General features: G+C 37.3%; 1 protein-coding gene across 1 annotated transcript in view; it reads right to left on the minus strand.

Annotated features, from left to right (window-relative positions):
* The window catches only part of sema6bb (sema domain, transmembrane domain (TM), and cytoplasmic domain, (semaphorin) 6Bb), a 184,705-nt gene that overhangs the window by 16,012 nt on the left and 142,739 nt on the right, over positions 1–25,954 (minus strand). The window contains exons 15-16 of the mRNA XM_030132778.1: positions 25,571–25,648; positions 20,473–20,531 (exon numbers count right to left, since the gene is read on the minus strand). Coding sequence (XP_029988638.1) covers positions 20,473–20,531; positions 25,571–25,648 — 137 coding nt within the window. The remainder of the gene's footprint in view (positions 1–20,472; positions 20,532–25,570; positions 25,649–25,954) is intronic.

The raw sequence follows: 25,954 nt of genomic DNA on the forward strand, positions 1-25,954 counted from the left end.
ATGGCTGCCCCTGCTTTTGCCATGTTTTGTGATTCAGATTTCCTTTCTCTGTTTTATACTGGTGTAGAAAACACAAACCAATACAATATTTATAACAGTGCATTGCTGCGTTTGTTTATATTTGACCCAGTAAAGGATTATAGAAATAAACCAAACTCAAATGTCTGTTATCCCAGCAGTGTAAATAACCACATACCCATATCATACATACACATACAGGCTTGGCAGTATGTATCATTTTGTTAAAATAAGGATTCTGACAGCTGATACTGATTTAGTGCTTTAAGAAAAATAGAACTAGTTTGGCTTCATTCCCATTTCTGTGTTTTCCAATTGAACTGCCCTGAAGATACTAATAAAGTTCACTCCATCTCATTTTTTAGTCATCTAATTAAACAAATATCAAAGATAACATTATCTCTAAATAAATGCATTTTAATTGCTTGGTGCAGTTCCAAAATGTTTCTCATGGTGTATTAACATATAAGCTATTTGCCATCCCTCACCCTGACATCTATAGATGTGCCCTACAGTTACAGTATGTTAACACTGTGGCTTCAGGCTTTTGATTAGTGAAAAGACTGTGGTGCAAATATGGGGTTATATAACGCTACTCACAATACCTTCTCAAATATAAAAGTCTTGAGGGAAAACAAACATTGCAGGCAATGCCATGATTTTCTTTTTCTTCTTCTTCTTTTTTTTTTTAATAAACAAAACAACAAGATTGGAACCTTAGGAGACGCCATCTCAAGTAGAAGGAATAACATGAATTATATTCATACAAGTAGAGATCCTTACTGTTCCATTAGTGCTATTGTTCAAATGCATAGTGTGTTTGTGTTTATGTTGCTTATCTAAAAACTTAATCCCTATTTTAATTAATAGGACCGTGCATAATAAGCAGCTTATTTGCATCTGCATTTCATCTGTGAATATTTCTCTTCAATTATTAACTTTCTAGGCAGTCGACATCCCAAAGGACCTCATGAAACTTGAATGGCTGTAGTCAGTGGCCTCTAGCAGAATCAAACCGTGTTTTTTTTTTTTTTTTTGCATATATGTAGATACTGGTTTAAAATGATGTGCTTCTTTTAAAAGTTTGGATATTTTGGTGAACATCTATAAAAGCAGAAAACAATGTGAGTATATAACCGTCACAGCCCTATGTCACCCTATGCTGTCAAAACCTCACCTGGAACCGTCCCTGAGGGATGGTAACGCAATACACACAAACACACACACATCTACCAGCAGACACCTGTGGCTTCCTCAAGGGTCAATAGACACCCTTTCTTTTTCAAGGCCCTTTCTGGGGCTCCCGCTGTGAGGAAGGAGATGTGAGGAGCATGAGGAGGACTCAGAAAAAGAAGAAGAAGTCAGATGAAAGAGCTGAGGCCCTTCAGGAGTCCTTGTACCTCAAGGTTGAAGCTGCAGTTCTTATCTTCTTAAAGTTTGGAGCAAAAAAAAATGCTCCATCTCTACAGAGCGAACGGTACATGACTCACAAAGTCTGTAAACCTCCCTTTTGCCACTGGTTCAACCAAGAACAGACACACAATAGGTGAGATTCTCATGAATAGATTTGAGTAAAATTCACCAGACAATAGCCCCTTTTACACAGCACTTCTGTACCGGGAATATTTCACCTTTATTCCGGAATGACGTCTGTGTAAATGAAATGGTGGATCATTTGGTTCCACCTCTGCCATGGCTCTGGAGGTCGTAACAGAGCTGTAATAAAGGTGGAATCATGATTCCGGAACACCATGTAAAAGGAACACGTCTCATTCCGCAACCAGGGTGTGACGTTTTGATGACGCACTGCATGTGTGACCCCAGCACCAGGGGGATTTAAAAATGAGCGCGGGCCGTGCACAGTAAACAAATATTTCAACACAACCAGAAAGATGTTGAACTGGGGAGATGTCAAGATCCACAAGCTGTTGTCACTTTGGGCGGAGGACTCTATCCATGCTAACATTATTGGAAAGGTGAAAGACTCTGGAGAGGTTAGCAACACCGCTCTGCTCGGGGTATTTCTGACATGCAAGTTATACATCACACTATACACTGTGCTGCATCACCGCCCCTTTGATTCCGGAACACAGGTCCCCTGTAAAAGTCCAGGATGTCTCACCTCTGTTACTCCTTTGGGTTGGATGTGGAAATTGGTCAATGGTGGTAAAAAGGTGGGATCACCATCTCACCTTTTTTCAGGATCTCTGTGTAAAAGTTGCTAATGATTCAACAGTCCATCTTAACACAGCGTTTCCTGAAATTAATTAAAATCTGTCTGTACGAATAGCAACATCAGGGGTTGAGATTGACATAAACAAAAGTGGTTCCTCAAACACAGGTCGGGTAAAAAAAAATTATGGATATGTACTGGTGTTCTGCCAGTTAAACACAATGTTCACTTCAACCAATTTTAACCTAAAACATTCAACAATATAATTCTATTTTCACCACTGTTGTTTTACTCACTCATATAAAGTGTTATTTTCAAATTTCAGTCACTGCAGGTGTGTGTCATTTTTTCAGTAAAACTGTCATTTACAGAAAATTACAAGTGCAACAGGAAGACAATTTATGCAATATCCACTGAAATGTTAAATTGATTTTTATTTAGAACACAGGAAACACATTCTGCATTTGTAGAAAAGCACACTGCAGTGCTTTCAGTATTGCAAACAAGAGTGAATCAAAGTTTTATGCTAAATGTGAGCATTCCTACTTATTAAACAGATGAAATTAGAACTAAAGGCCTGCCCCTAATACAAGCTTTTTGAAAAAAAGGCCCGGAACCTTCTGCAGCTGAGGTAAATGAAGACCCCGGCCACTATTTGAGGAAATACAATATATTACATTTTCAGTTTTCTATATTACTGAATGACTACTTTTTTTTCTTTTTTATGAAATAGCATTCTAAGAAAAAACACATAAATCCAAACTTCCTTTTATTTACAGTGTCTTTAACTGAAATCTGGCTACAAAAGTCTTTCATATAAACAGCTGCATCTTTTTAATACCAGTATCAGTGTGACCTGGTTCAGTAATTCATCATCACAAAAACACAACATAAATCATTCTGCATTACACTATAATGTGAAAAAAGGAATTTCAAGAAGAGAAATAATATTCTCAAGCATGTTTTTTTGTTTGTTTGTTTGTTTGTTTGTTTGTTTGTTTTTACTAGAAAAGTAATATCATTTTAATAGATGAATAGATGATCTAACTTTGTCTTAATGAGATATTCCAGTAAATAATCAATAACAAGCTCAAACAATGGTCTGTATAATATTCTAACCAAAGAATAAGACATTGAAGAGTTATGGAGTGAAATTGCTTGGACAACTTCTTAATTCAACACTATTAAGTCTACGTGAAATAACTGTGTTTATTAAATTGTGCTTTTTCTCTATTTTTCCAATGGTCTGTCAGCAGATAGACTTGTATTCTAGCTTCAAGAAAACCAAGAAGCAAAAACTTGTTTATCCCACTGGCAGATTTTGTTTTACTTCATAACAAGACAATGTGGTCTGGGTTGTTTTTGTAATGTAGTCATATTAATATTCACCGCTGTCACAATTCCATTCAGTTGTAATACTGAATCAAAACATTTCCAAACCCGTAATACACACACACATCTTTTTGACACATCGGTCCTCATATTTTATCAGCTGTGCATCTGAGCAGCACCGATCTTCAAGGAACTCCACGGGGTGGGAGGAAGTGTAGTGCAGTTGGAGTGCAGGGTGGCATCTTGGGATGCACATCTTCACACTCTGCACCTCTTCTAGCTCTCTCTACTTTTCTAACCCCCTTTCCCTTCCCTTGGAGTCTGACTAACACTAGTGACAGCGGAGGGAGTTAAGAGAGGACGAAGGACGACTGTGGCGTCAAGGTTACAGAGCCTTCCCTCTGTTCAAGACAGGAGACGCATCAAACAAAAATGAAACCACTGTGGAGAACTGCTCCCCATCGCCTCGTTCCTTCTGTCTCTCGTTTCCTGTCTTGTCTCTGTCTCTGTTGGGGTTCAAACTACAGGAGACATTTATCATCAGCAGACGCAAGACCCTCAGCTTTAACTAACTGCCATGTAAAACAAAGAACTGTGTCGGCTTTATGGGTTCCCCTTCCTAAGCCTCAGTGCCGGCCCGTCTCCAAACCACAGCAATTAGAGTGGAATTAGGAGCGACCACGGCTGTAAATTTGGCAACAAATTTTCTTTCCTGCACAAAGCTCCTCACAAAAGAGGGGGACAGAGACAGTGCTGGCTTCACCGAGATCGTCATCCACTCTAACGTGACGCCACAACAAGGAATCTCTGGTCTGCCTTTGCCTCATTGATGTTTCAGTGGACCTCAATTACTGAGTGATTGCATCCCGCTGTTCCACTAGTCAAAACACTGCCTTTCTTCAGGAAATATTTTCACAGCACCATAATTGCTTCCATCTGTAGCTACACTGTGGCAACACTGGCTATGTCATTACGGCTGAAAGAGTTCACAGTCAAACGGGTGGCGAATGTGTATGTGTGAGCAGCACGAGAGTGTGCCATGGAGGGTTTTTGTGTTTCTTTCTTTTTTTTTTTTTTTTACTGGACGCAGTCATCACAAAAGCCCACTTTGCTTTTATCACCAGACTTTGCAGTGGGAAGGAAACAGAGATTTGAGAAAAGTGTTGAGTTGGAATAACAAGGGAAGGTGATGAAGCATGACGTCTCCTGCAGCAACAGCACCACGGAAAAACCCACCGCACACCTACTTATTTTACAGCCGCTTTAACGGAGTTGACTTTAGGTGATGAGCTGTCTGTGCAAACACTACTTGAATCGTTCCCCTTCAAATTCTAGCAAACAACAAAATAAAATGAGTGTTTACGTCAATATAGATGTAATGTTCTGAGAAAAACAAAGTACGACATTGAATTTTCCTCTCAATTCAGTTTATTTGTATCTGTAAAGCTGCATTATTTTGAGGAAAAAAAATTAATAAAGGAATTTATTCATTCTGACTCTTTGTACCAATTCAAAGATTTTGGTTGAAGGTCATGGGAGATCTAAAAAAAAAAAAAAAAAACTCTCCAAATCTTCAACTTAATAGCTTTGCCCTAGTCAAGAAAACCAAATTACTCAACTGAAAAGACAGACAAAAATTGTCAATAAATCAATGGCTCAGTCTTTTAAGAGATGACTATAAGGACCGTCTCATTCCACTCCATTACACCTGCTGATTCCTCTCCATATCACCACATTCACCCACATTTTCTGAACCACAACTTGACAATTTAACCCACAACCCACATCAGTCTGCTTTCTCAACACCACTAAGAATGTAATCCCCACACAAGAATGATGAAATGGGGGAAAACAGCTCTCAGTTTTTGTTTTGTAGATTTTATTATTATTTTCTTTCTTCTTCTAGCGGTCTTTGTCTGTACTGTATCACATGTTTATATGTATGTATATAATGTATGTACATAATATCATGTTAGAACTGTGAATGTTGAATCACTTGCTTTACCATATAAAATAAATGAATGAAAATGATAAAAATAACATGAGGAAGTGGCAGTATGCTTCTTGACTCACTGAGCAAAACTGAATTGATCAAATACAAGCAGCAGTTTCTTTGCTCTGGCTGATACATTTGATTTGTTTGACATCTCTCATATTATTGAACATTTATTGGTAATATTTTACATCACAGCTTGGTAGGGACACGATGATAGTGTAGTTGAAACAGGTTATTTTCAGATAAAAAGAAACTGCTTTTAACATCACTATGTTAAAGGAAATGTTTAGAACATAAGAGTAGACAAACCTCAGGATCATGATATGATAATTACTTTATTATTGGGCAATTAATTGACTTCCATGAATTTACAGGGTTATATCTACATTACCCCCCCCCCCACACACACACACACACTAATACCAACACTGGGCTATAATGGAAAAAATGGACTCATTTTTAAAATATTTTAATTTTTTTCTTTAAATATTTTGAATTTCTGATTTTTCTTACTTTCTATGTGGCCCTAATATCCCATAGTACATTAAAGGGGGGTTATACGTAATAATGATATTCTAAACACACAACATCAGGATAAAACAGAAAAACCACCAATGAATCAACACTATGTATCCACTGACTGCATCACTCACTGAATAAAGCATAAAGCTCATTGTTTGCACACATCTGTATTATACTATCATCAAGTTTTCCTCATCAAATAACAAAATATAGGTTATTTTCATGTTTGTCAAAATAACAGTGTCTTATAATCTGCACTTTGCCATCTGATAGTTCAAGCTTAAAAAACAAAACAAAATGTGTTTTCATCATCAAATTCCATTCTTTTCATTTAGAGCTGTGTCCAGTGGTAAAAACAACAACAGCGTTTCTAGGTTTTATCATTTTTTCCCTTTCTTTCTGACACATCGGTAGGGTGACCAGGTGCTTACGAGCCACATGTGGGACAAGGAGTGTGTTTGTGTGAGACAATGTGGGACACATAAGTGTAATGCTGGAACAAAGTCTAGATTTTTAAACAATGTACATCTTATTGTCGAGCTTATAAGTGTGAATAACAACAATTTGATTTGTTTGCACACAGTATGCTATTTTTGCACTGGGCATTTATTTTTTGCTTTTTTTGCACAGGTTTCAACAATTTTTTTTGCTTGTAAAAACAAAACAAAAAATCTACTTTTAAAAACTCAAAAAAGAAACCTCAAGTTTCAAACATCGTAATTAAATACTTTTAGAAAATCAGTTTTTTTTTTTTTTTTTTTTTTTGACAACATGTTCTCAACCCTCAAAGGTAAACTAATCAATGTGCAATAAAACAAAAAGGCATAACTGACAACATTCTAACAGCTGTTTCCACTTCCAGTCAACCTAAAATTACTTGGACCAAAAACCTTTGTGCAACCAAACACAGAACAGTCTAACGTTTAGCATTCTAACACAGTAATAAAAATAGAATAAGATAAAGTAAATATCCTGTGGAATTTTGTCAAAAAACAAATATCCACATAGAGCCAATCAAATGCAGGACATCATCTCAATTTGCGGGACGGGGAAAAAATGGTCATAATGCTGTGCAGTCCTGCACAAAGCGATACACCTGGTCACCCTACAGATTGGTCAAAGGTCCTGTGGTGTTAGTTTTCCTCACCATGGGAGTGACTCACTACTCCCTCTAGTGGTCACATAAAACCCAAGACATATTGGTATGAATATATTAAATTCAATTCATTTCATTTGCGTCTTTTGTATGGCTTCAGAAATCTTCATTCATTTTTTGATTGCATACTATTTTATGTTTTTTTGATACATGTCTGTATCTTTTGTGTTGCTATTTAGATGTAAGTGCACTGTCGTTGGTAGAGACCATCTGCAATTTCATTGAACAACTGGTGTAATGATAATAAAGCCTATTCTATTCTATTCTATTCTATTCTATTCTATTCTATTCTATTCTATTCTATTCTATTCTATTCTTATGATAATTTTAGGTAATTTTTTAAATATTTGGAAGCATAAATACTACATGTAGCCCCTTCGAGTTGTTGCAACGGCCTAAGAAATGTTTTGGAAATGACAAAGTTTCTCCTGGAGGATTTTAAAACCCTTGTGGCAAATAACTGAGAGAGAGAAGTTTCAGGTTTGACAGACCGTTTACTCTACGTTTACGGTGTAACTGATCTGCCTGTCAGCAGGGGTCACAACCTGGGAAAACTAAAGCCGACCAATCGACACGTTGTGATAACCTGCCGTAAGTGGATCTGACATCCTATACCGTCTGTCGACACGAGAACCTCACCTCACTCATTACACTGTTTATAGAAATGGCTTATATTACTTGTCACATCCACATTTACACATGCCAGCCTCACAAACATACATGCTGGCTCAGAGTTAGTTAGGACTTTTCTGTCAGCAGAGTGTGTTCTGCTCAAACATCATTAAACAAAATCCTGCATAAATCCAGCTGCAGTTTGTCACGCTGGCTGACTTGTCCACTGTGAAGAGCCTACTAATTTAGAGGGCACAAAAATGTTCACATGGTTAGACGTGAATGGCTCCATTTTCCTGCAAGCAGAATTTCAAGTGCAAGTAACCGACCAATTTTTTTTTTTTTTTTTTTGAGATCAGAGGTGCAATTTAACGGAAAATTAATACTTTACAAGTGGCAGGATTAAAATATCAGCAGGTGGAGTACGAAGAAGCTTTACTAATGGCCAATCACATCAGGTCTGACAATTTTCTAATGAATCAGGAAACACCTTCAGGAGTAAGAAAAGGCCAGACAGGGTACTGTAATAAATACATTTACTTAGCATTTAAGATATGTATTCCTTCTGCTGATGTCCTAAAGAGATTAAAGTAAAAAACTGAATTAATCTTGCAAAGTGCTGTCAATATAACCCTAGTCTGATGTACTTTATAACTCTGTAATAGGCCATCGTTACTCTGCAATGCATTAAAGTGATGCTGCACACTAAAAGAAGTATTTTGAGCTGAATCAAGTGACTTAATTGTAATGAAACACATCAATGCTGAGGATAATACACTTAAAAACCATCATTCTATGGGTAAAATCAGCTCGGACACAGTACTTCTAGTATTAAAACTTGTATTACTACTGTTTTATTAATGCTGAATCTTCTCTTCTTCTTGCGGTACAGTTAACCATTTAGGGATTATGTGCATCATCAAACTCATAAAAAAATAACATTAACAGTCTCTGTTTGGAGGTGTGCAGTTCTCCTACTCTTCAGTCAGTCACAGTCAGCTTTATTGTAATTATTGTTATTATATACAACACATATAGAAGACTGAAATTGCAAAAACTCTAAGGCCCTCAGTGCAACAGAAACATAGTAAAAAGAAATATTAAAAAGTAGAATATAACTACAAACATAGAATATCACTGTAAACATAAAATATAACTATAAACAGAATATAACTATAAACAGCACGGGGTTGGAGACACAATAAATAAAACACATACAGATGTTTGATAACAGCAATTACAGCTACCTCAGCTAATTAGCAGGCTACCTGACAGACCATGCACCTCAATAAGGTATATGGCCGTGACAAATGATCTGATTGGTGCCTTGGACAGAAAACAGCATTGTGCTGTCCTATTTGTTGACTTCTCTAAAGCGTTTGACTCAGTGGATCATGAACTACTTCTGGACAAACTCAGGAATTCTGGCTTTTGCTTAAAAGCTTTTAAATGGTTTAAAAATTACTTAACAGGTAAGACTCAGTGTGTCCAAGCAGAAGGCCATAAATCAGACGTTCTTGATATAACTAAAGGTGTGCCCCAAGGTTCTATTTTGGCTCCTATTTTATTTTGTATTTTTGTAAATGATTTAGGTAAAGACATTCAAACTGAACTGCATCTGTATGCCGATGACACAATCCTCCAGCACAGGCTATAGAATAACTCCAGGCTGCATTTCAAGTTTTGCAAAGAACTCTGAGGGGCCTAAAATTGGTTTTAACTGCCCAGAAGACAAAGTTTATGATTTTATCAAAAACTTGCTGGCAAAATTTTGACAATTTAAGAATATTTACATCTGATGGTACATTAATTGAAAAAGGTTTCTTCCTATAAGTACTTGGGAATATGGATTGATGAACAACTCTCTTTTAAAGTTCATATTTCTAATCTAGTTTAGAAACTCAAATTGAAGATTGGCTTTTATTTTAGAAATAAATCCTGTTTCACATTCTCTGCAAAGAAAAAACTTGTGGAAGCTGCCTCTGTCTGTGATTGATTATGGAGATCTACTGTACAGACATGCAGCTACCTCCACTTTAAGGAGCCTTGATTCAGTGTATCAGACTTCTTTACGTTCCATTTCAAATGCAGAATCTCTCACTCACCACTGCATTCTCTATGACTTAGTGGGATGGACACCATTAACCATCCGCAGACAAAAACACTGGTTTATGTTCATCTATAAAGCTCTGCTGGGTAAACTCCCAAAATACCTCAGTAATCTTCTTTCTGTTAGCTCTAGTAGTTTTCGTTTATGTTCCTCCAAGTGCTTGTTTTTGACTGTTCCCTGAGTTCTGACAAAACGGCATTCTCCCACCATGCACCATGGTCGTGGAATAATCTTCAAAAAACTGTAAAACTCTATACATTCATTTCTGTTAATGATTTTAAAAGTATCATGGAGAATGCAGTGAAGGAGGAATGTCACCATTTTTCTTGATGCCATTGTGGTTGAATAACTGTTATTATATTTTATTGTTCATTGTGTATCATGTATGTGTTTTATGTTGTTTGGACATTGTATGGCTGCTACTTTGGCCAGGTCTCCCTTGCAAAAGAGAGTCCTAATCTCATTGGGACTTCCAGGTTAAATAAAGGTTAAATAAATAAATAAATAAATAAATAAATAAATAAATACATAAGATTTAAGGCAAACATGACCGAATCCCCTGACAGTCATGTTAGTGTTAGTCCTTCAATACAACTATCTACAGACAGAAAAATTTGTTTTATTCAGTAACCAAATCTCCAAATGTCCAACTCAGCTGAGTGCTGCTAACTGTCAATCAGATCCCCACAGCATCAGATAGAGGGGTTCACCTGTCAATCACAGCGGCCACTCCCTTCATACAATCCCTTAACAATTTGTATAGAACAATTAGAACACTCTAACCGGGTATTGTTGTTATGGAAGGGTAAATGAATTTTAGAGATCAAAACAAACAACTATGTTTAGATCAGCTGTAAAGTTAATCATTTTAACATGGGGGTTGGCTGCAGAACGGTTGTTTTGTTGGGTGAGTCTGGTTTCATTGAAGACTATAAAGAGACAATGTAAAGCAGCTTTTAGATTGTGAAGAAAGACTGAAATCAATACTAACCCTTTCATAGCATTATATAACTTCGCATAGATGTGTTGTGATTCTCTGTCCCAGTGATGTTTCATTCACACATTCAGCCACTAACTCTGCTCTCAGCCTCTTAGTTGGATTAAGACCAAGGGTAATATCACTGTTTAAAGCTCTGATCACTCATCATTTTAAAGAACAATGCTGCTGGTAGCCTGTCCTGGTACTCTTGCTGTTTTATGTATATATTTTGGCTGTGTCTTTGTGAATATCTTGTTAATATGTTAACCTACCCCAGTGTTTTGATTGCTCTGTTTAATTTTAATCTAATTTTTTTCGTTGTTATTGTTGTTTTAGTTCCCTTTTCCCTCTCCCTCAAAAAGTCCTGCCTTTGAGGGAGAGGGAACCACAGCTGTAAATAACAATGTTTTCTTTATCTGTCTTGCCTGGTTAAAAAAGATTACATAAGAATCAAATAAATATATTTAAAGAGTCATGGCTGCATTAGGTGGGATGGTTCTTAGATAAACCTAATCAGAAAGACAGTATTATAGAACTGCTCCATGACTGCATGTTATCTCATTGACCTGGATGCTCACGTTTAAATGTTTAATAGTTCAACAATCTAAGAGGAATAGATTGAATGCTAGCTTCCAAAGTCCTGATAATAACAAACAAAGAATGACTATAAAATAGAGCAGGCAAGCTGTGATGTTTGTTTGTGCTTTTTCGGAAAGTTGAATAATTCATTAATGTGCCCTCAATATTTGGTTTGAGTTTACATTCGGGCTCAATGCTGCAGATGGAACAATCGTGTAATCCCTGGATCTGGGGTAAACTTTTTTTCTCTCTATGATTTTGGGAAAGCCTGTGTTTGCCTCCAGTAACTCAAACTTGACTGCTCTTTGAACTTGTGTTTCCAATATGATGCTGTCTGAGCAGGTGGAACTCCAATTGAAATTTCAAACCAGAACAGCTGTGTCACTTTACACCCCTCGGCCAAAATGTGTTTGTTTGGTCCTAAGAAATTGCCAAATGATGACGGAGTTAGTCTGCTTAGCGAAAAAAAGGGAGAACAGAGGTCTTAAACTCAACACACACACATAATTGAAGCCAGATATTTCTCTGACCTCATCTCTTTCATCAACGTGTCCTTCTCACAACACATTGTCTCAATTAAATGCTGTGCTTTCAAACTCTGCTTTGATCAGCGCAGGATTAAGGAGATGACATCTATCTACGTACTGATATTAGATGTGTGTGTTTGGGAGCTGTTTCCTAATAAATGCAGAGCAAAAAAACACATAGCCGCTAGGTAATATATTGCTAGTGCCCTGTCACTTCACTCAACATCCTCATATAGTTTGAGGCCTCATGGATGCACTATCTGTTCTAATAAATCTGTGCATAAATGCCACAGAATTTCCTGTATTCATGATCTTCTTTGTATATTGGATTTTGTTGTTGTCATCCGGGTGGCATTCAATATGTCCCTACGTGTCGTTTACATAGTTGTCCAAAGATATGTTTTCTGAATGTGACCTGACACATTGAATGAGCTGATCCTAGAGCAAAAAGTAAATGAAAGTTTAGTATGCATATGAAAATGTTCTTGCATAAGGCTTTAAAGTTTAAACTTGATCAGCAAAACCAAAAGCAAGAAAATGTAAATAGTGCTAAAGTTAATAAAACACTAAGACTAAAACATTCATGTCCATTAATAGTAATGCTGAATCTAAGTAGAAAGTTCTGTTACAACTTCCCATACTTCATAGCTTCAGGGAGAAGGAGAAAGACTTGCAGCAAGTCAAAATGCATTAGTTAAATAATGCTGCGCTATCTGACCAATGCTACTGGAGTCCTGACCTTGCATCAATATTAATGATTCATGTTTTACAAGAATAAAATAGCATTGCACAATGTGAGATATTTAACAAAGAATGGTCATATTTGACATCATGGATTCTTTCGACCTTTCATCTTGCACAAATCAAGGCTTTACTTATAAAATAAACTAAAAGTAAATAAATAAAACTAAATTACAACTTTAACCTAACCTAGTCGCTGAAACTAAACTAAACTAAGCTAAACTAGACTAAACTCAACTTAAAGTAAATCTATTTGGTTCCTAAAGATAAGAACTAGAGGAGCCATCAGAGAGCATGGACCTCCACCTATTTATGATCCTGAGTTAACCAGGAAATGAAAACCTCCACCTTCAACCTCCACCCCTGATCACTCAGGTTTTAAGGTGTTAACCAAAGAATATAGATTTATAAAACAGGAAGATTAGTTTAATCTCATGTTATTCCATTCCACTTTGTGTTTGACAGTAGCATTCAATGTAAAATACACTGTTAAGCTGGTCATAAATGTTCACATCCACCTAAGTTGAGATGGGATGGTTAACAATCATGTATGAGTGTAGTCATTATAAAAGCTTTGAATTTGCCACAATTATTTTATTTTACAGTACCAAAAAGACATAGCATTGGGAATGGATTTTACAGCTGAAACCCCATGAGAGTCATCACTGGGGTTTAGAGATATTTAGTTTTTTGTAAATAGATCCTTAGGTGTTGTATACAGTCAGGGAAAAAATTATTAGACCACCCCTTATTTTCTTCAATTTCTTGTTCATTTTAATGCCTGGTACAACTAAAGGTACATTTGTTTGTACAAATATAATAACAACAAAAATAGCTCATAAGAGAGCTGATATCTAGTTATTTTCCATGTTTTCTTGATAATAACCAAAATCACTTACGTTCTTACATCAATAGCTATGGCATTGTACTGACAAAAACAGTGCTTTTATGCATTCCATGTTTTCTATCGTGTCTGTTTTAGTCACATGATGCACACAGGAGTTAGGACTTGATTGCATAACCATTGTTTTTGATGACTTTTGATGGTCTAATAATTTTTTCTGTGACTGTATGTTGCCAATCTCAGAGACCTGGATTCATGGCCTACCCTTCTGCCAAGTTTGATGAAAATCTATGCCGTCGTTTTTGGGTAATCTTGCTAACAGTCAGATGGAAAGACAAAATGAACTGAACCCACAACATCATTCATCAAGGTAATAAGATAGGATGAGTTGTACACAAAACTAACTACAACAAACTTAACTATTTTCCAAAATAGAAGCACACAGCAGAAATAAAAAGTAAGAACAAAGTAAGAACAAGAGTAATGGTTATGGTAGTTATGTGTGGTGAGAGGACAGCCACTCTGCCATATATCAAAGAAGACGATTTTGGATGTGAGGCAGATGGTTTACATCACCTCAGACCTAGAATTACAGCCTGGCCACCGGCCCACTGAGACGGCCACTGACAGCACTGTGACACAGGAGACGCCGCTGGCACTCGGTCCATTTGTCACACCCGCCTGGGCTATAGCACCCATGAAACCAGCCGCTCCTTTCCTTTCCCTGCACCTCCCTCCATTTCTAAACCTTTCATCCACCTACGCCATCGTTTCCAATGTGATTATGCTCCAGCGCCTCAGCCTCCCTTCTCCTCTGACCTCCCTCTGTCTGGCCTCCCGTCCCATCACTCTGCTTCTTTTCTTATTCACCCTCATGACTCTACACTTCTGATCCTTTGAACCATCTCAGCCTTTTCCATCCTCTGAGTTTGCCTTCTTCCTGTGATCTCTCAATCCCTTACTCATTCTTTTTGCTCTGCTCCGTACTCCTTGATCTGATTTAGCCCTCCCCGTCCTCACTCAGTCTCAGTCCCATTCCTTTTCCCCTTGCAGAATCACCCTTGATATCTATTCGACTGCCATCAGCCAGAGGAGAGATGAAAATCGATTCTCTTTCCAGCAACTGCTTCTCTCTGGCTAAGGAGAAAGGGGAGGCAGTTAGCTGGGCTCTAAGTAAGGCCGTCCATCCATCACCCTTTGAGGTCTGACAACGAGGCTGCTCTGAAATCAGTGTAGAGCTGACGGAGACTGAGGAGAGATGAAGCATGAGGGTGAGAAGAGGAGCCACTGGAGCAGCAGAGGAGCTCGGAGTTAGTCCGGTGAATGATCTGTTCCTTTAAGACAAGCTTCAAAGAAAAAGGCTTTAAGAAATCAATTACTGAAGACCTTGAACTGGCACAAAACATGCAAATACATTACTGATTAACCCTTTTTTAGGATTAAGGTTATATCAGAAGAATTATGAGATCAAAATGCATGTATCATTCATTTCACTTGAAAGGGAATCTATTCTAAATGTATTCTGTGTTAAGCATAAGGCTAAGCGTGCTATCACAAATACCTCATCTGCTTCAGACTTCCAGTTTGATCTGGGATACGTTTGCAGGTGTGAAACTTTACTTGGACCACTGTGAAGACCAAACAGTTGGTCTTTGAACTGACAGAAACAGAGGGTCTGAGTGCAGATCAAGCTGAATCATGGTTTGGGTGGTTAGGACTTTAAGACCAATTACAGGGAGTTATGTAAGACTTCTGATGGTTTGGAATAAATTTTTAAAAAAAGAAGAAATACATAGAGAAGATGGGGGAAAAAATCAAAATGCTGATATCTGATGTACACACAGTTTTAAAACCCTCAAGTCAATCAAAGAGTATAATGTAGAGCATATTGATAGCAACATATTTTAGTCTGATAGTAACTGGACCAAATGTGTACATTGAAAAAAATCAACATGAGCCTTGGTTCAGACCTTGGTTAGGCGAGAAAATATGTTAAAATATAATCTACACTGCATCAATTCAAACATGACTTGAATGTCATTAGGCAAAAAATCCATAATAACCTTCACTTGAGAGAAGGTTAAGAGAGGCTGTAGAAGATCTAGCCTATGACAGATTACACACAAATATTACACACTCCAATATTAAATAACCCAAAGTTGGTCAAATGTAAACATGTGAAAGAGAAGCAAACATAATATATTATAATTACAATCACAGATTTTTTCACTAAAGTAATATTTTTGTGTTAAGGTTTGGGTGGCCCTGTGGGCATTTCTAAGTATAAACTACAAAAACTTGAGATTAAAAAGATGCTTTTTGATTATAGCTATGCCCAGCGAGGGGAAATTTATGTGATATGCAGCAACAGAATGAGTCTCTTCTTTGAGAAATGAAGTTAGAAAAGGCAGCGTGAAAATGAGATTGCTGAATTTCCCCAAAGAGAGACAGATAGGCCAGACCATATCTCACCTCCCATCGGCTGGGTCAAGATACAAACAGAAGAAATAAGTCCAATATAGAGATACGAGGTGTTCAGCAACCCAAAGGCGTCAATCTAGCCCCCCTATCCTGATCCCTGTGGACTTTGTGTTGATGTGTGAGCATCTGTGTGCTGGTATGTATACAAATGTACATTATGTGTGAAGGCTCATTAGGAAGAGCAGATAAAGATGCTGACAGACACATGTGGAGAGGCAACGTTTAAAGAATTTACGGTATAGGTGACAGTTTGTCATAACAAGCCCACTGAAGCTTTACATCTCTGTCCTCCTACTGTGTTTGCAGATGGTTGAAAGAATCTTTGTCTTAAAGGAAGAAAATGAAAGATTGACTAAGTGTTAAGCAGAAACGAGAAACATGGGGAAATCATCCATATCACAGACAATGAAAGTGTCAAATTCCAAAAGGAGATATGATGAAAAGATGCAGCGATACGAGGATCATCACTGTATCCAAGACAAATTGTAATCTGTGGGCGCCAGGGACAGATAATGGTTCACAATCCTGCCATCCCTGACCAGAAAACTCTCAGTCATCTGGTGACAACACAGCTCACCTCTGTCTGTGGAATTCTGCTCAGGCATATTTCACAACAGGATCAAACATTCCTCAGTGCTCAGACATTCAAAACAGATTCAGGGAGCAAGGTTATTATTCTTAATGAAAACTAACGAAATGATGAAAACTAGACTTGTAAAAACATTTTCGTTAACTGAAATAAATAAAAACTATAATTAAAAGAAAAAAAACGATAACTAACTGAAACTGTATTGTGTGTTTACAAAACTAACTAAAACAGATAAAAATTATGGATAAAATTCCCTTCGTTTTCGTCTTTGTCAATGTCGGATTGATACGAAATCAATTTATTTTCCTCAAGCAATTTTAGCTGTTGGCACCATATGATATTTAACGGTCCGTCACTTGTGGTCACTTGTGGTCACTTGTGGTTTACAGTCATCTTCTGGTCCCCACTCTACCTGGAAACATGGAGACTAAAGTTGGGAGAAAGCAGCAGAGTCCTGTCTGGGATTTATTTCAATACAACGGTGAAAAAGATAAAATAAAAAAAACCTAAAACTAAACTAAAACTAAGCATTTAGAAAATAACAAAAACTAATAAAAACTAGCAAACCTGCTCTAAAAACTAATTAAAACTATCTGAATTAGAGAAAAAAAGTCAAAACTAAATAAAACTAAACTATAATGAAAAATCCAAAACTATTATAACCTTGCCAGGGAGCAGAACAGTACATCCGATCTGATACCGATCCAACAAGAGCAACGACAGCCACACAGAAATATAGATAGGGCCATTACTTTGATCTGTTATCAGACGCAGCCATTTGATGGGTAAACTCCTAATATTATTTATAGCATTGTAAAGAAGTATTATACTTATACTGTCAATTATTACCTGAACATGGTGACTAAACAGACTAGACTGTACAAGTTTAAACCCAATCGAAACAGACCTCACCACTAAAAGGCCTAGTTCAGGAGGCTTTGTCAGCAAAATTTTATTGATCAATATTCATTCATTCATTCATTCATTCATTCATTCGTCTTCTGACCCACTTTGTCTTTGAGAGGGACACGGGGGTGCTGAAGCTTATTCCAGCTACATTTTGGGTGAAGGAGGGGTACATCATGGAGGTGTTGCCAGTTCATCACAGGTGACCAATATTGTATTTCTATAAAATATGTTTGTTTTCATAAAGACGTCTCCACCAAAGGGAAAAATTAAGCCAATGTAGGAGTATCTTGAAGTTGTAACCACTTGGATCCAAAAGGCCTTGGCATCCACAGATGTCACTGTGAAAATACTGACTAAATAAGTTTTTCCAGGAGACATTCTGGTGTCATTTGTTTTAATTGGAACCTCTAGTAACTGATCTGATCCATTTTTAAATAACTGCTCCATTAATCAGGTCTCAGGAATAGAAAGCTGGGTTTGGTGTATTAAATAAAACACATTTTTAATAAATAGACAGCTCCACAGTAGTGGTGATTAACAGATTAAACCAACATGACTGTAAAATGAAATTGTTACGCAATGCTTGATGAACTTGACTGTTTTATCAAGTCAATAAGCTAGTGTTTAGTATTAGCTCACCTCTGACCTCTCACAGACACCTCTGACACCTAATGCTCTCATGGCTCTGTCCCTTCTGTCCAAATATGGTCACCTCAGAAACCACTGTTCCTCCATCTACTAATTATACACATTCAATAGCCTTCACGGAAACACTGAAAACTCCCATGTCTGTTGTTCTGAGTAATAATTATCTCTATACAACATTCAAGAAAACACTGTGGTACTTGATAATTAAGAATAATATTTATATTTACTTTAAAAAATATATCATATATGTGATCTCACATATGGTCATGAGCTTTAGGTCATGACCGAAAGGTGTTCCGGGCATGTCCCGTCAGGAGGTGACCTCGGTGAAGACCTAGGACACACTGGAGAGACTATGTTTCTCGGGTGGCCTGGGAACACCTCGGGGTCCCCCTGGAAGAGCTAGAGGAGGTGTCTGGGGACAGGGAAGTCTGGGCATCCCTGCTTTGACTGTTGCCTCTGCAACCTGGCCACGGATAAGCAGTAGAAAATGGATGGATGGATAAATGTGATCAGTGTTTCTTCAGTTAAGAGCTGATGAGTAGGCTGTTGCAGAACATTTATATGACATATGGGGAAAGTAATTATTATTTTGCATTTCATTGTCCATTATCGGCACCATTTTATGATTTTTTTAATGACATAAATGTCATACAGGATTACATCATACTTCAACACAAGTCAGTTTATTTTAGTCATCTAAGTTTTGAATGCTACAGTCCTTTTTTAAGGTCTCTGCATGTTTTTTTTTTTTTTTTTTAATTAAGCTTTAAATCACAAATTTATCTGAATGGATTCTTAATCATCTTAATCAAGAAAACAACTGCACCTCCCACATTCCTAATATTCTCTATTGATTGAGGATTAAAGGTGGTAGATTCAGGGAATGAACACACCACGAATGAAATAGTGTTGTGCAAGTTAACATTTTTCCATTATCATTAATTTTATGAATTTGTCCCCATGCCAACTTTTATTATTTTGTTATTTTTAGTGGTTTTATTGGTGCTGTGATAGGTTTACTATCTGTGCCATTACTTTCTTTGACCCCCTGGTGGATCATACACCAGGGGCCATGTGTAGAAAACAATCCAGTGCTGAAGTTGTAAAACGAGCAATGAGCATTATATGTATCTCTCATTCACTGGTGTAGTGAAGAAGCAAAACAATGATCATCAAAGTTGCATTTTTAATTACCAGCTTCCTGCACAAGAACATTTTCAGCACTGGAATCAAATGAATCCACAGTTTTCTCATTTTAGTTTACTCTGTCATTTCACTACAATTAGCAAATGTAGAATAAAGTCACGCACAATCTGTTCTGAGTGTAAACAGACTCTTTGTTTCTGTGTTTCTTTTGTCTTTTAAGTCCATATGCGTCAACATATGTCCACATATGGCCTTAATGAAGACACATTTTCTTCATGCACAGCCTGAGCATCCGCCATCACTTACGGGGGCCATCCCCTGTGGTTTGGCAATCAGAGGACCTGAAGTGAACGAGCAGCATCAAACAGAGCGCCCATCTGAAACAGGATTAGAGTTGTACGCGGTTCCGATTATGCAATATTTATCTGTTCTTTTCTCAGGGAGCATGGCACATGAACTCTGGGAACTTTCAGAAGCAAAGGATTAATTTTCACGCATTGGAATTAGCACTCAGATCAAAGGGAGGGGGTGTCACGGGAGTATCCAAAAACCTCTGTGTATCTAGAATAGAGATTTTGCTTTTGCACTGAACCACTTTCTATTTTCATAATGATATGAGAGGAGGAAAAAAAGAAACATCAAGAGGAACTCGAGCTGGAGTTGAATATAATTAACCGCATGTATATGCAACAAAACCTAGCAGACCAAAGGAAAGATACCATACAAGTAAAAAAAGAGTAAACAGAAAGAGGAACAAAGTTAGCTAAAACATACACAGGGATTTTCTTGCCAGCTTGGAAACAAAATGAGACTAGCAGGCCATCTTTGTGTTGGATCTTTGTGGTTACACTTGGGAGAAGTGAGAGCAGTGAGATGGATTGGGACTTATCTTTGTGTTTATTTGTGGATTTCCTCTGTATAAACTCAAACTACTGCCACCAGTGCTTTCTGTCTTTTACTGTATTTTTGTTTACCCTGTAGAAACACGAGTTATGTAAGGATCTGTGCAAGACAAGAGAGCTATTAGCTTTACCACTTGTGGGCAAACACACACACACGCACACACAGACAGACAAATGCACGCAGACGGAGAATCACTCCTCTTACCGTCACAGTCACCCAAGTGGGCCACGTTTCCCTGTTCGACATCTTGCTCGAACGGCAGTCTGCGGAGGAGAGGAGACACAGTCATTAATCAAAAGACACAGTGGCACAGCAACTCGGCCACAGACGCTCAGCACAGATCCACTCTGATAGAGGAAAACCATCTCAATGTTATAGCAGAGGACGAGGTACAGGGGACCGTGTATCACTACAAGCTTACATCGGTAGAAATTGTAGACATTATTTATTTCTTATCAGGAAAAATGAATAAATAAATGCCTTTGGGGTTCCTAATATCTGCAATAATCACCATTATAATTTAAATATGCTCATTTATGCCTGCAAGGTCATTAATTAAGCTAATTAATGCAGAAGCATCTAGGTCAGCATACTTCTCTTCACATTATTAATTTATGCTGTAAATATAAACTCTTTGTTATGAGTAAAGGAGGTTATAGTAGTTTTAGCTTTAAATCTGTTATAGTCATTTTTAAAGTGCTGATGTGATCAAAAATGTATAATTGCATTTATAAGTAAAAGAAAAACTTGTCATGCCCACTAGGGTTGACTGTTAAATCATATTTTCATTGTCACTATGATATAAATGTGTAAAATAAATACTTCCTAAAGGTTCTCTGAGACACAATGAATAGGAGATGAGTACTTATGATAGAATATCTGACACACAAGTTCATAAAATATTTCATATTTAGGTTTTAAGGGAAATTAAACTAATTTCTTATACTAACAATGTATTATTTAAATTATTGTTTTGTTTAATAGCTTAGATATCCATGTTTAGATTGGTATTCAAGTGCAATTTTTCCAGTAAAAACTAGTGTGAAGTAATTCATTTAATATCTTTGCTGAGTGACTGTTCGATGTTTGGTTCTCTATTAGCAGTGGATGTTCATATTGTGAGTCATTATAGGTGCATCCTCCAGTTTTTATTTGTAATTTCAATTTGCATATTAAAGTTGGTGAAGTGGTAAAATGTAACAATGATGGATGGAACATATTCAGTAAATAATTACATGTTTGACCATGTGTGGACAAATGAGGAGACTGAATCACTGCATTAATACAACAAACACACAGAAGTTACATATTAGATGAAAACAGCCATTATGACAAAGAGCAGCAGAAACAAATATTAGATAAAAGCCCTGTCTGCACTAATACAGATGATTTCCTCCTCTGAGTTCACATGAGCATCACTATATAAACTATCTCTGTCAACATTACAATGCAAAATGCGTGCAACCTGCTTCAAATGCTTAGAAAAAAATTATTGTTTTCGCTGACTTTAAACTGAGGACACAGTGGGCATTCAGTTGCTAAAACAGGTGCTTTATTTAACAGTAATGACAGGTTAAGTGATAAGTTACCATTAGTACTGATTTATGTTGCCAAAGTATGTTCTGTATTATACAGAGTTTGCCAGGAGAACACTTATACATTTGCCTTACCTATATATGATGTTTCATATAAGACCGAAATGCACTTGACTTAGAGTGTATTGCTATTTTTTTTCTTCTCCCTTCACAAACACACAAACATGAACTGGAATTTGCAAAACTCTTCACTATGGAAGGTTCTGTTTTGGTAACCTAAAATGTTCACAAGAAAAATGTTCTAAAAAATATCTATATTAGTGTGGGAGGCCTTGATAAACCGTGGACGAGGAGGCTGAAAAACTATTACATGATTCTGAATAGCAAGCCATTTAGGGAGGCAAAACCCATAGCACCTCCATGTTTTTGTCCAAACATCAACATCATTGCAGTCAACAGCTCATGTAGGATGATGCTAATGACCATGAAAAGCCAGCTCTTGATATTCACACAGCAGTAGCAGATGGACATGCTTTAATTCGTATATTCCTTGGTTGATTTTCTGAAACTTCTGTTTAAATTTCAAATGCATTTGGATGGAAAAACAAACCATTACTGAATAATATCACTGTACATTACACATTTTCCTCATGCATTTAAAACACCTTCATGAAAAAGTCATTTCTCCTGCTGAATAAATGGCGAACAAAACAAAAACCTCAAACTCTCTTCACTTTCTATAATGATGTAATGATGCCATATGTTATTTCTACAACTTATCCTCTTGCTTTAAAACTCATTTCCCATTCAGGCGACAGGGGAGCATGGAGAACCCAAAGGACAATAACATATGATGAAGTGAGAAGGCACAGAGGAAATGAGAACAGCACACGGGCCAGGTGCTCACAAAGAAAAACACAACTGGTCTTAGTCACGGCTCATATCGGGAAAAAAAGCACCAAATTGCAATGGACAGGGTGAGTAAGAGCATGTAGGTGTGTGTGCATGTTCTTGCAAGCATTTACGAGTAGACATAGATTTAATGAGAGTAAAAGTGTGAATGTTGTACTCTGTGGAAGGAGAGAAAAAGTCCATTGTTAAGAAGAAATGGCAAGAAGTCACACTGTAATTTCCCCCAGTAGTTAGATGGATTATTCCTTTTGAGATCTATATACTTTTATTTTAATCTGACTCTTGCAGAATTAATGTCCAGTAGGGCTGTGTATGGGCAAGAATCTGGCGATACAATACGAGTCACAATACTACGATCACGATATATCATGATATTGTTAAAAAGGCAATTTTTTGTTTGTTTCTTTTTTTTTAAAATGATTATTTCCTGGAAGAACTAAATTACACCAGAAATATGCACAAATACTAAACACATTTTTATTTGATCAGAACAGGATCTAATGCTATATCACAAAATGTTCCTGTGTTAAAAATTAAATTATGTTTAACAGACATTACAGTTTAAGATCCTGCTCAAATGTTCATATTTTGTTAGTTCATAACTAACAACATAACATTATTTTTGTGCAATCTCTACAAAGGAACTAACATCTGCCTCTCTCAGAAAGTACAAAGTGCTTTTAGGATGCTTTAAATAACCATTATTTAATAAAACAGTGTTAAATAATAATAAATAAAATCTAAACAATAAAGAAAAACAAAAAACAAAAATGAACCTCCACCATATCTGCATTTGAATAAATACCTAGAAATATCAATACAGTACTTTTTAATATTGATACAGTATTGTTAAATAAAATATCACAATATATTGCAGAACTGATATTTTCTAACACCCCTATCCAGAAGTACATGAGACAGTTTATATTTTACTACCTAAAAAAAAGCGCACACAGTCTCATGCTTTTTTTTATTTGCTAATTAATGATGCGTCTTTCTTCATCTGTTTTGTTAATTAATCTGTCAAATCCATTTAAGAGTGGCTATGACTTACAGAACAACACAGTGACCAGTGTTTAACCTGGTTCTATTGGCAGTGATGCAAACAACCTCTGAGGAGAAGCAGAGCACAACCAGCTCAGGGAGGCTGAAATAAACTCACTCACTGAGACCAGAGATGGAGAAGTCAGTATTCTGCAATTAGTTAAAGGCTCATGCAGAGGCACAGCCAACATTTGCACTTTTAATGCCTAGAAAATGCTGTGACAAATGGTTCCAACTGTGCTCTGAACCTACACCAGTTGTCATCTTAATAAAGAATAATGTTTTGTGTTCAGCTGGCTGCCTTTCATGGACTGTGGGTCGTATACATTAGCGTTGCCTGTGGGCCTGTGTGTGTGGAGGTTCAATTTTACACTATTTTTTACTTTCAGGTAGACTGGCTTCACATTTAAAGGTTTCAGAATAAAACATAAAGAGATAGAGGCCATATGGTTTTGCACAGTGACTATTAGAGTGCAGGGAAATAAAGTAGTTGTTGGCTATGTAACAGTTTGGCTGTATATTCAAGCTGAAAGAAAATATAAGCTAATCCTGGTTAAAACTGTATCCCATTATGTTGTTTAGCAGCACAACAATAACAGTGTACAGAATGAAAATGGGCTGACGAGAAGCATATGTGGTTGAGACAACAAAAGTAATACTAACAAATCTGTGTTTTCTCTCAGTAAAACGATGACTTTGATAAGAAAACACAAAACTTCTTTCCTTTCAAGCTGCCAAAATTAGAGAGTAATCATATAACACTCAAACAGCTGAGATCTCCTCTAGCATCAGTTTGCAAAGAGAGGTTGCATTATTCCACAAAGAGGAAATCCACAGTAACTCAATGCAGAATCGATTGCCGAGTTGACCGCCCTTGGTAAATCAAATCAGACCGACACAGAGGCCTTTAATAGTATAAGCAGGCAGCCTGAGGTGGTCTTTAAGGCCCATGTTGTCTGTTCTCCTGGCACTACACCTGTGTTTTCAAGGCCTAATTCAATAAGCAGCCTGACTAAAGACAGATTTGATTTCAGTGGATGTGGGCGGCAGGCGAGGAAGGAGGCAGCCACACGAATGGAGGTGAGCTGTCAAGACGGACCGCGGAAGGAGAGGGAGGTCACGCGCAGACATGCAGATACTCAGACGGGTATACACATTAATGCACGCAGCCAGACGAGACACAGAGACACCGTCTGGATGTATGCGTACGACACAGACAACACAAAACAGCAAGAAGACAAATAGAAAAAAAAAACTTGCTTGGCTATACAGTGTCATATGGCTACCACTTGATCAGAGGCTAAGTGGGAGAACGTAGCATTGTTTAACAGCAGCAACAGCCGACATCTTGAATCAATACGTGCACACAGAGCAGACAGTGTGACAGACTACTTAGAGTGCACAGATGTTACTCAGAGGCTCAAACAGTTGCAGACAGAAACAAGGACTTCCAGACCACATAAATAATATATGGGACGTCTCTAGGGGTGGGAGGGTAGGTGTGTCTTCAGAAAAACAACCTTGAGATGATGAAAAAAGTGGGAAGAAATCAAAACAAAGCGAATACTAAAAAATACACTTGGATCAAAGAGAAACTGAAGAAAAAAGTGCATGCAAAAGTATACACAAAACAGACCAGACAGTGTCAGTTTGGGGAACAGACTGAAGGCAGATGGCAGATGACAAGCGACAGGTACCGTTTAAAGCACAGCGGATAGTGTGTGTGTGTGTGTATGTGTGTGTGTGTGTGTGTGTGTGTGTGTGTGTGTATGTGTGGTGATGATGTCTATCCATATGGAGAGGTGTCGTACCTGGTCCCAGGCCTGAGGAAAGAGCAGGTGCTACCTCTGGTCCAGCCACAGTATGGATCTCTGGAGGCGATACAGTTCCTGCAGAGAAACACAAAAATTTATTTAACCTTTTGAACCTGAGATTCAGATTCACTCGATCCTGACTGTGAGATAAAGAATTATACTGATATTTTTCATGTTGCAATCACAAGGTCCAAACACCCATTTTTACCTCCGCCAGGAGTTAGTGATCACATTGCTTTGTGTGTTTGCATGCGTGCGTGTTTGTGTGTTTGTTTGTTAGCAAGATAACTCAAAAAGTTACGGACGGATTTTCAGGAAATTTTCAGGAAATGTTGATACTGGCACAAGGAAGACATTACTAAATTTTGGTGGTGAACGGGG

This window comes from Sphaeramia orbicularis, chromosome 4 (assembly GCF_902148855.1).
Source record: "Sphaeramia orbicularis chromosome 4, fSphaOr1.1, whole genome shotgun sequence".
Classification (NCBI taxonomy): domain Eukaryota; kingdom Metazoa; phylum Chordata; class Actinopteri; order Kurtiformes; family Apogonidae; genus Sphaeramia; species Sphaeramia orbicularis.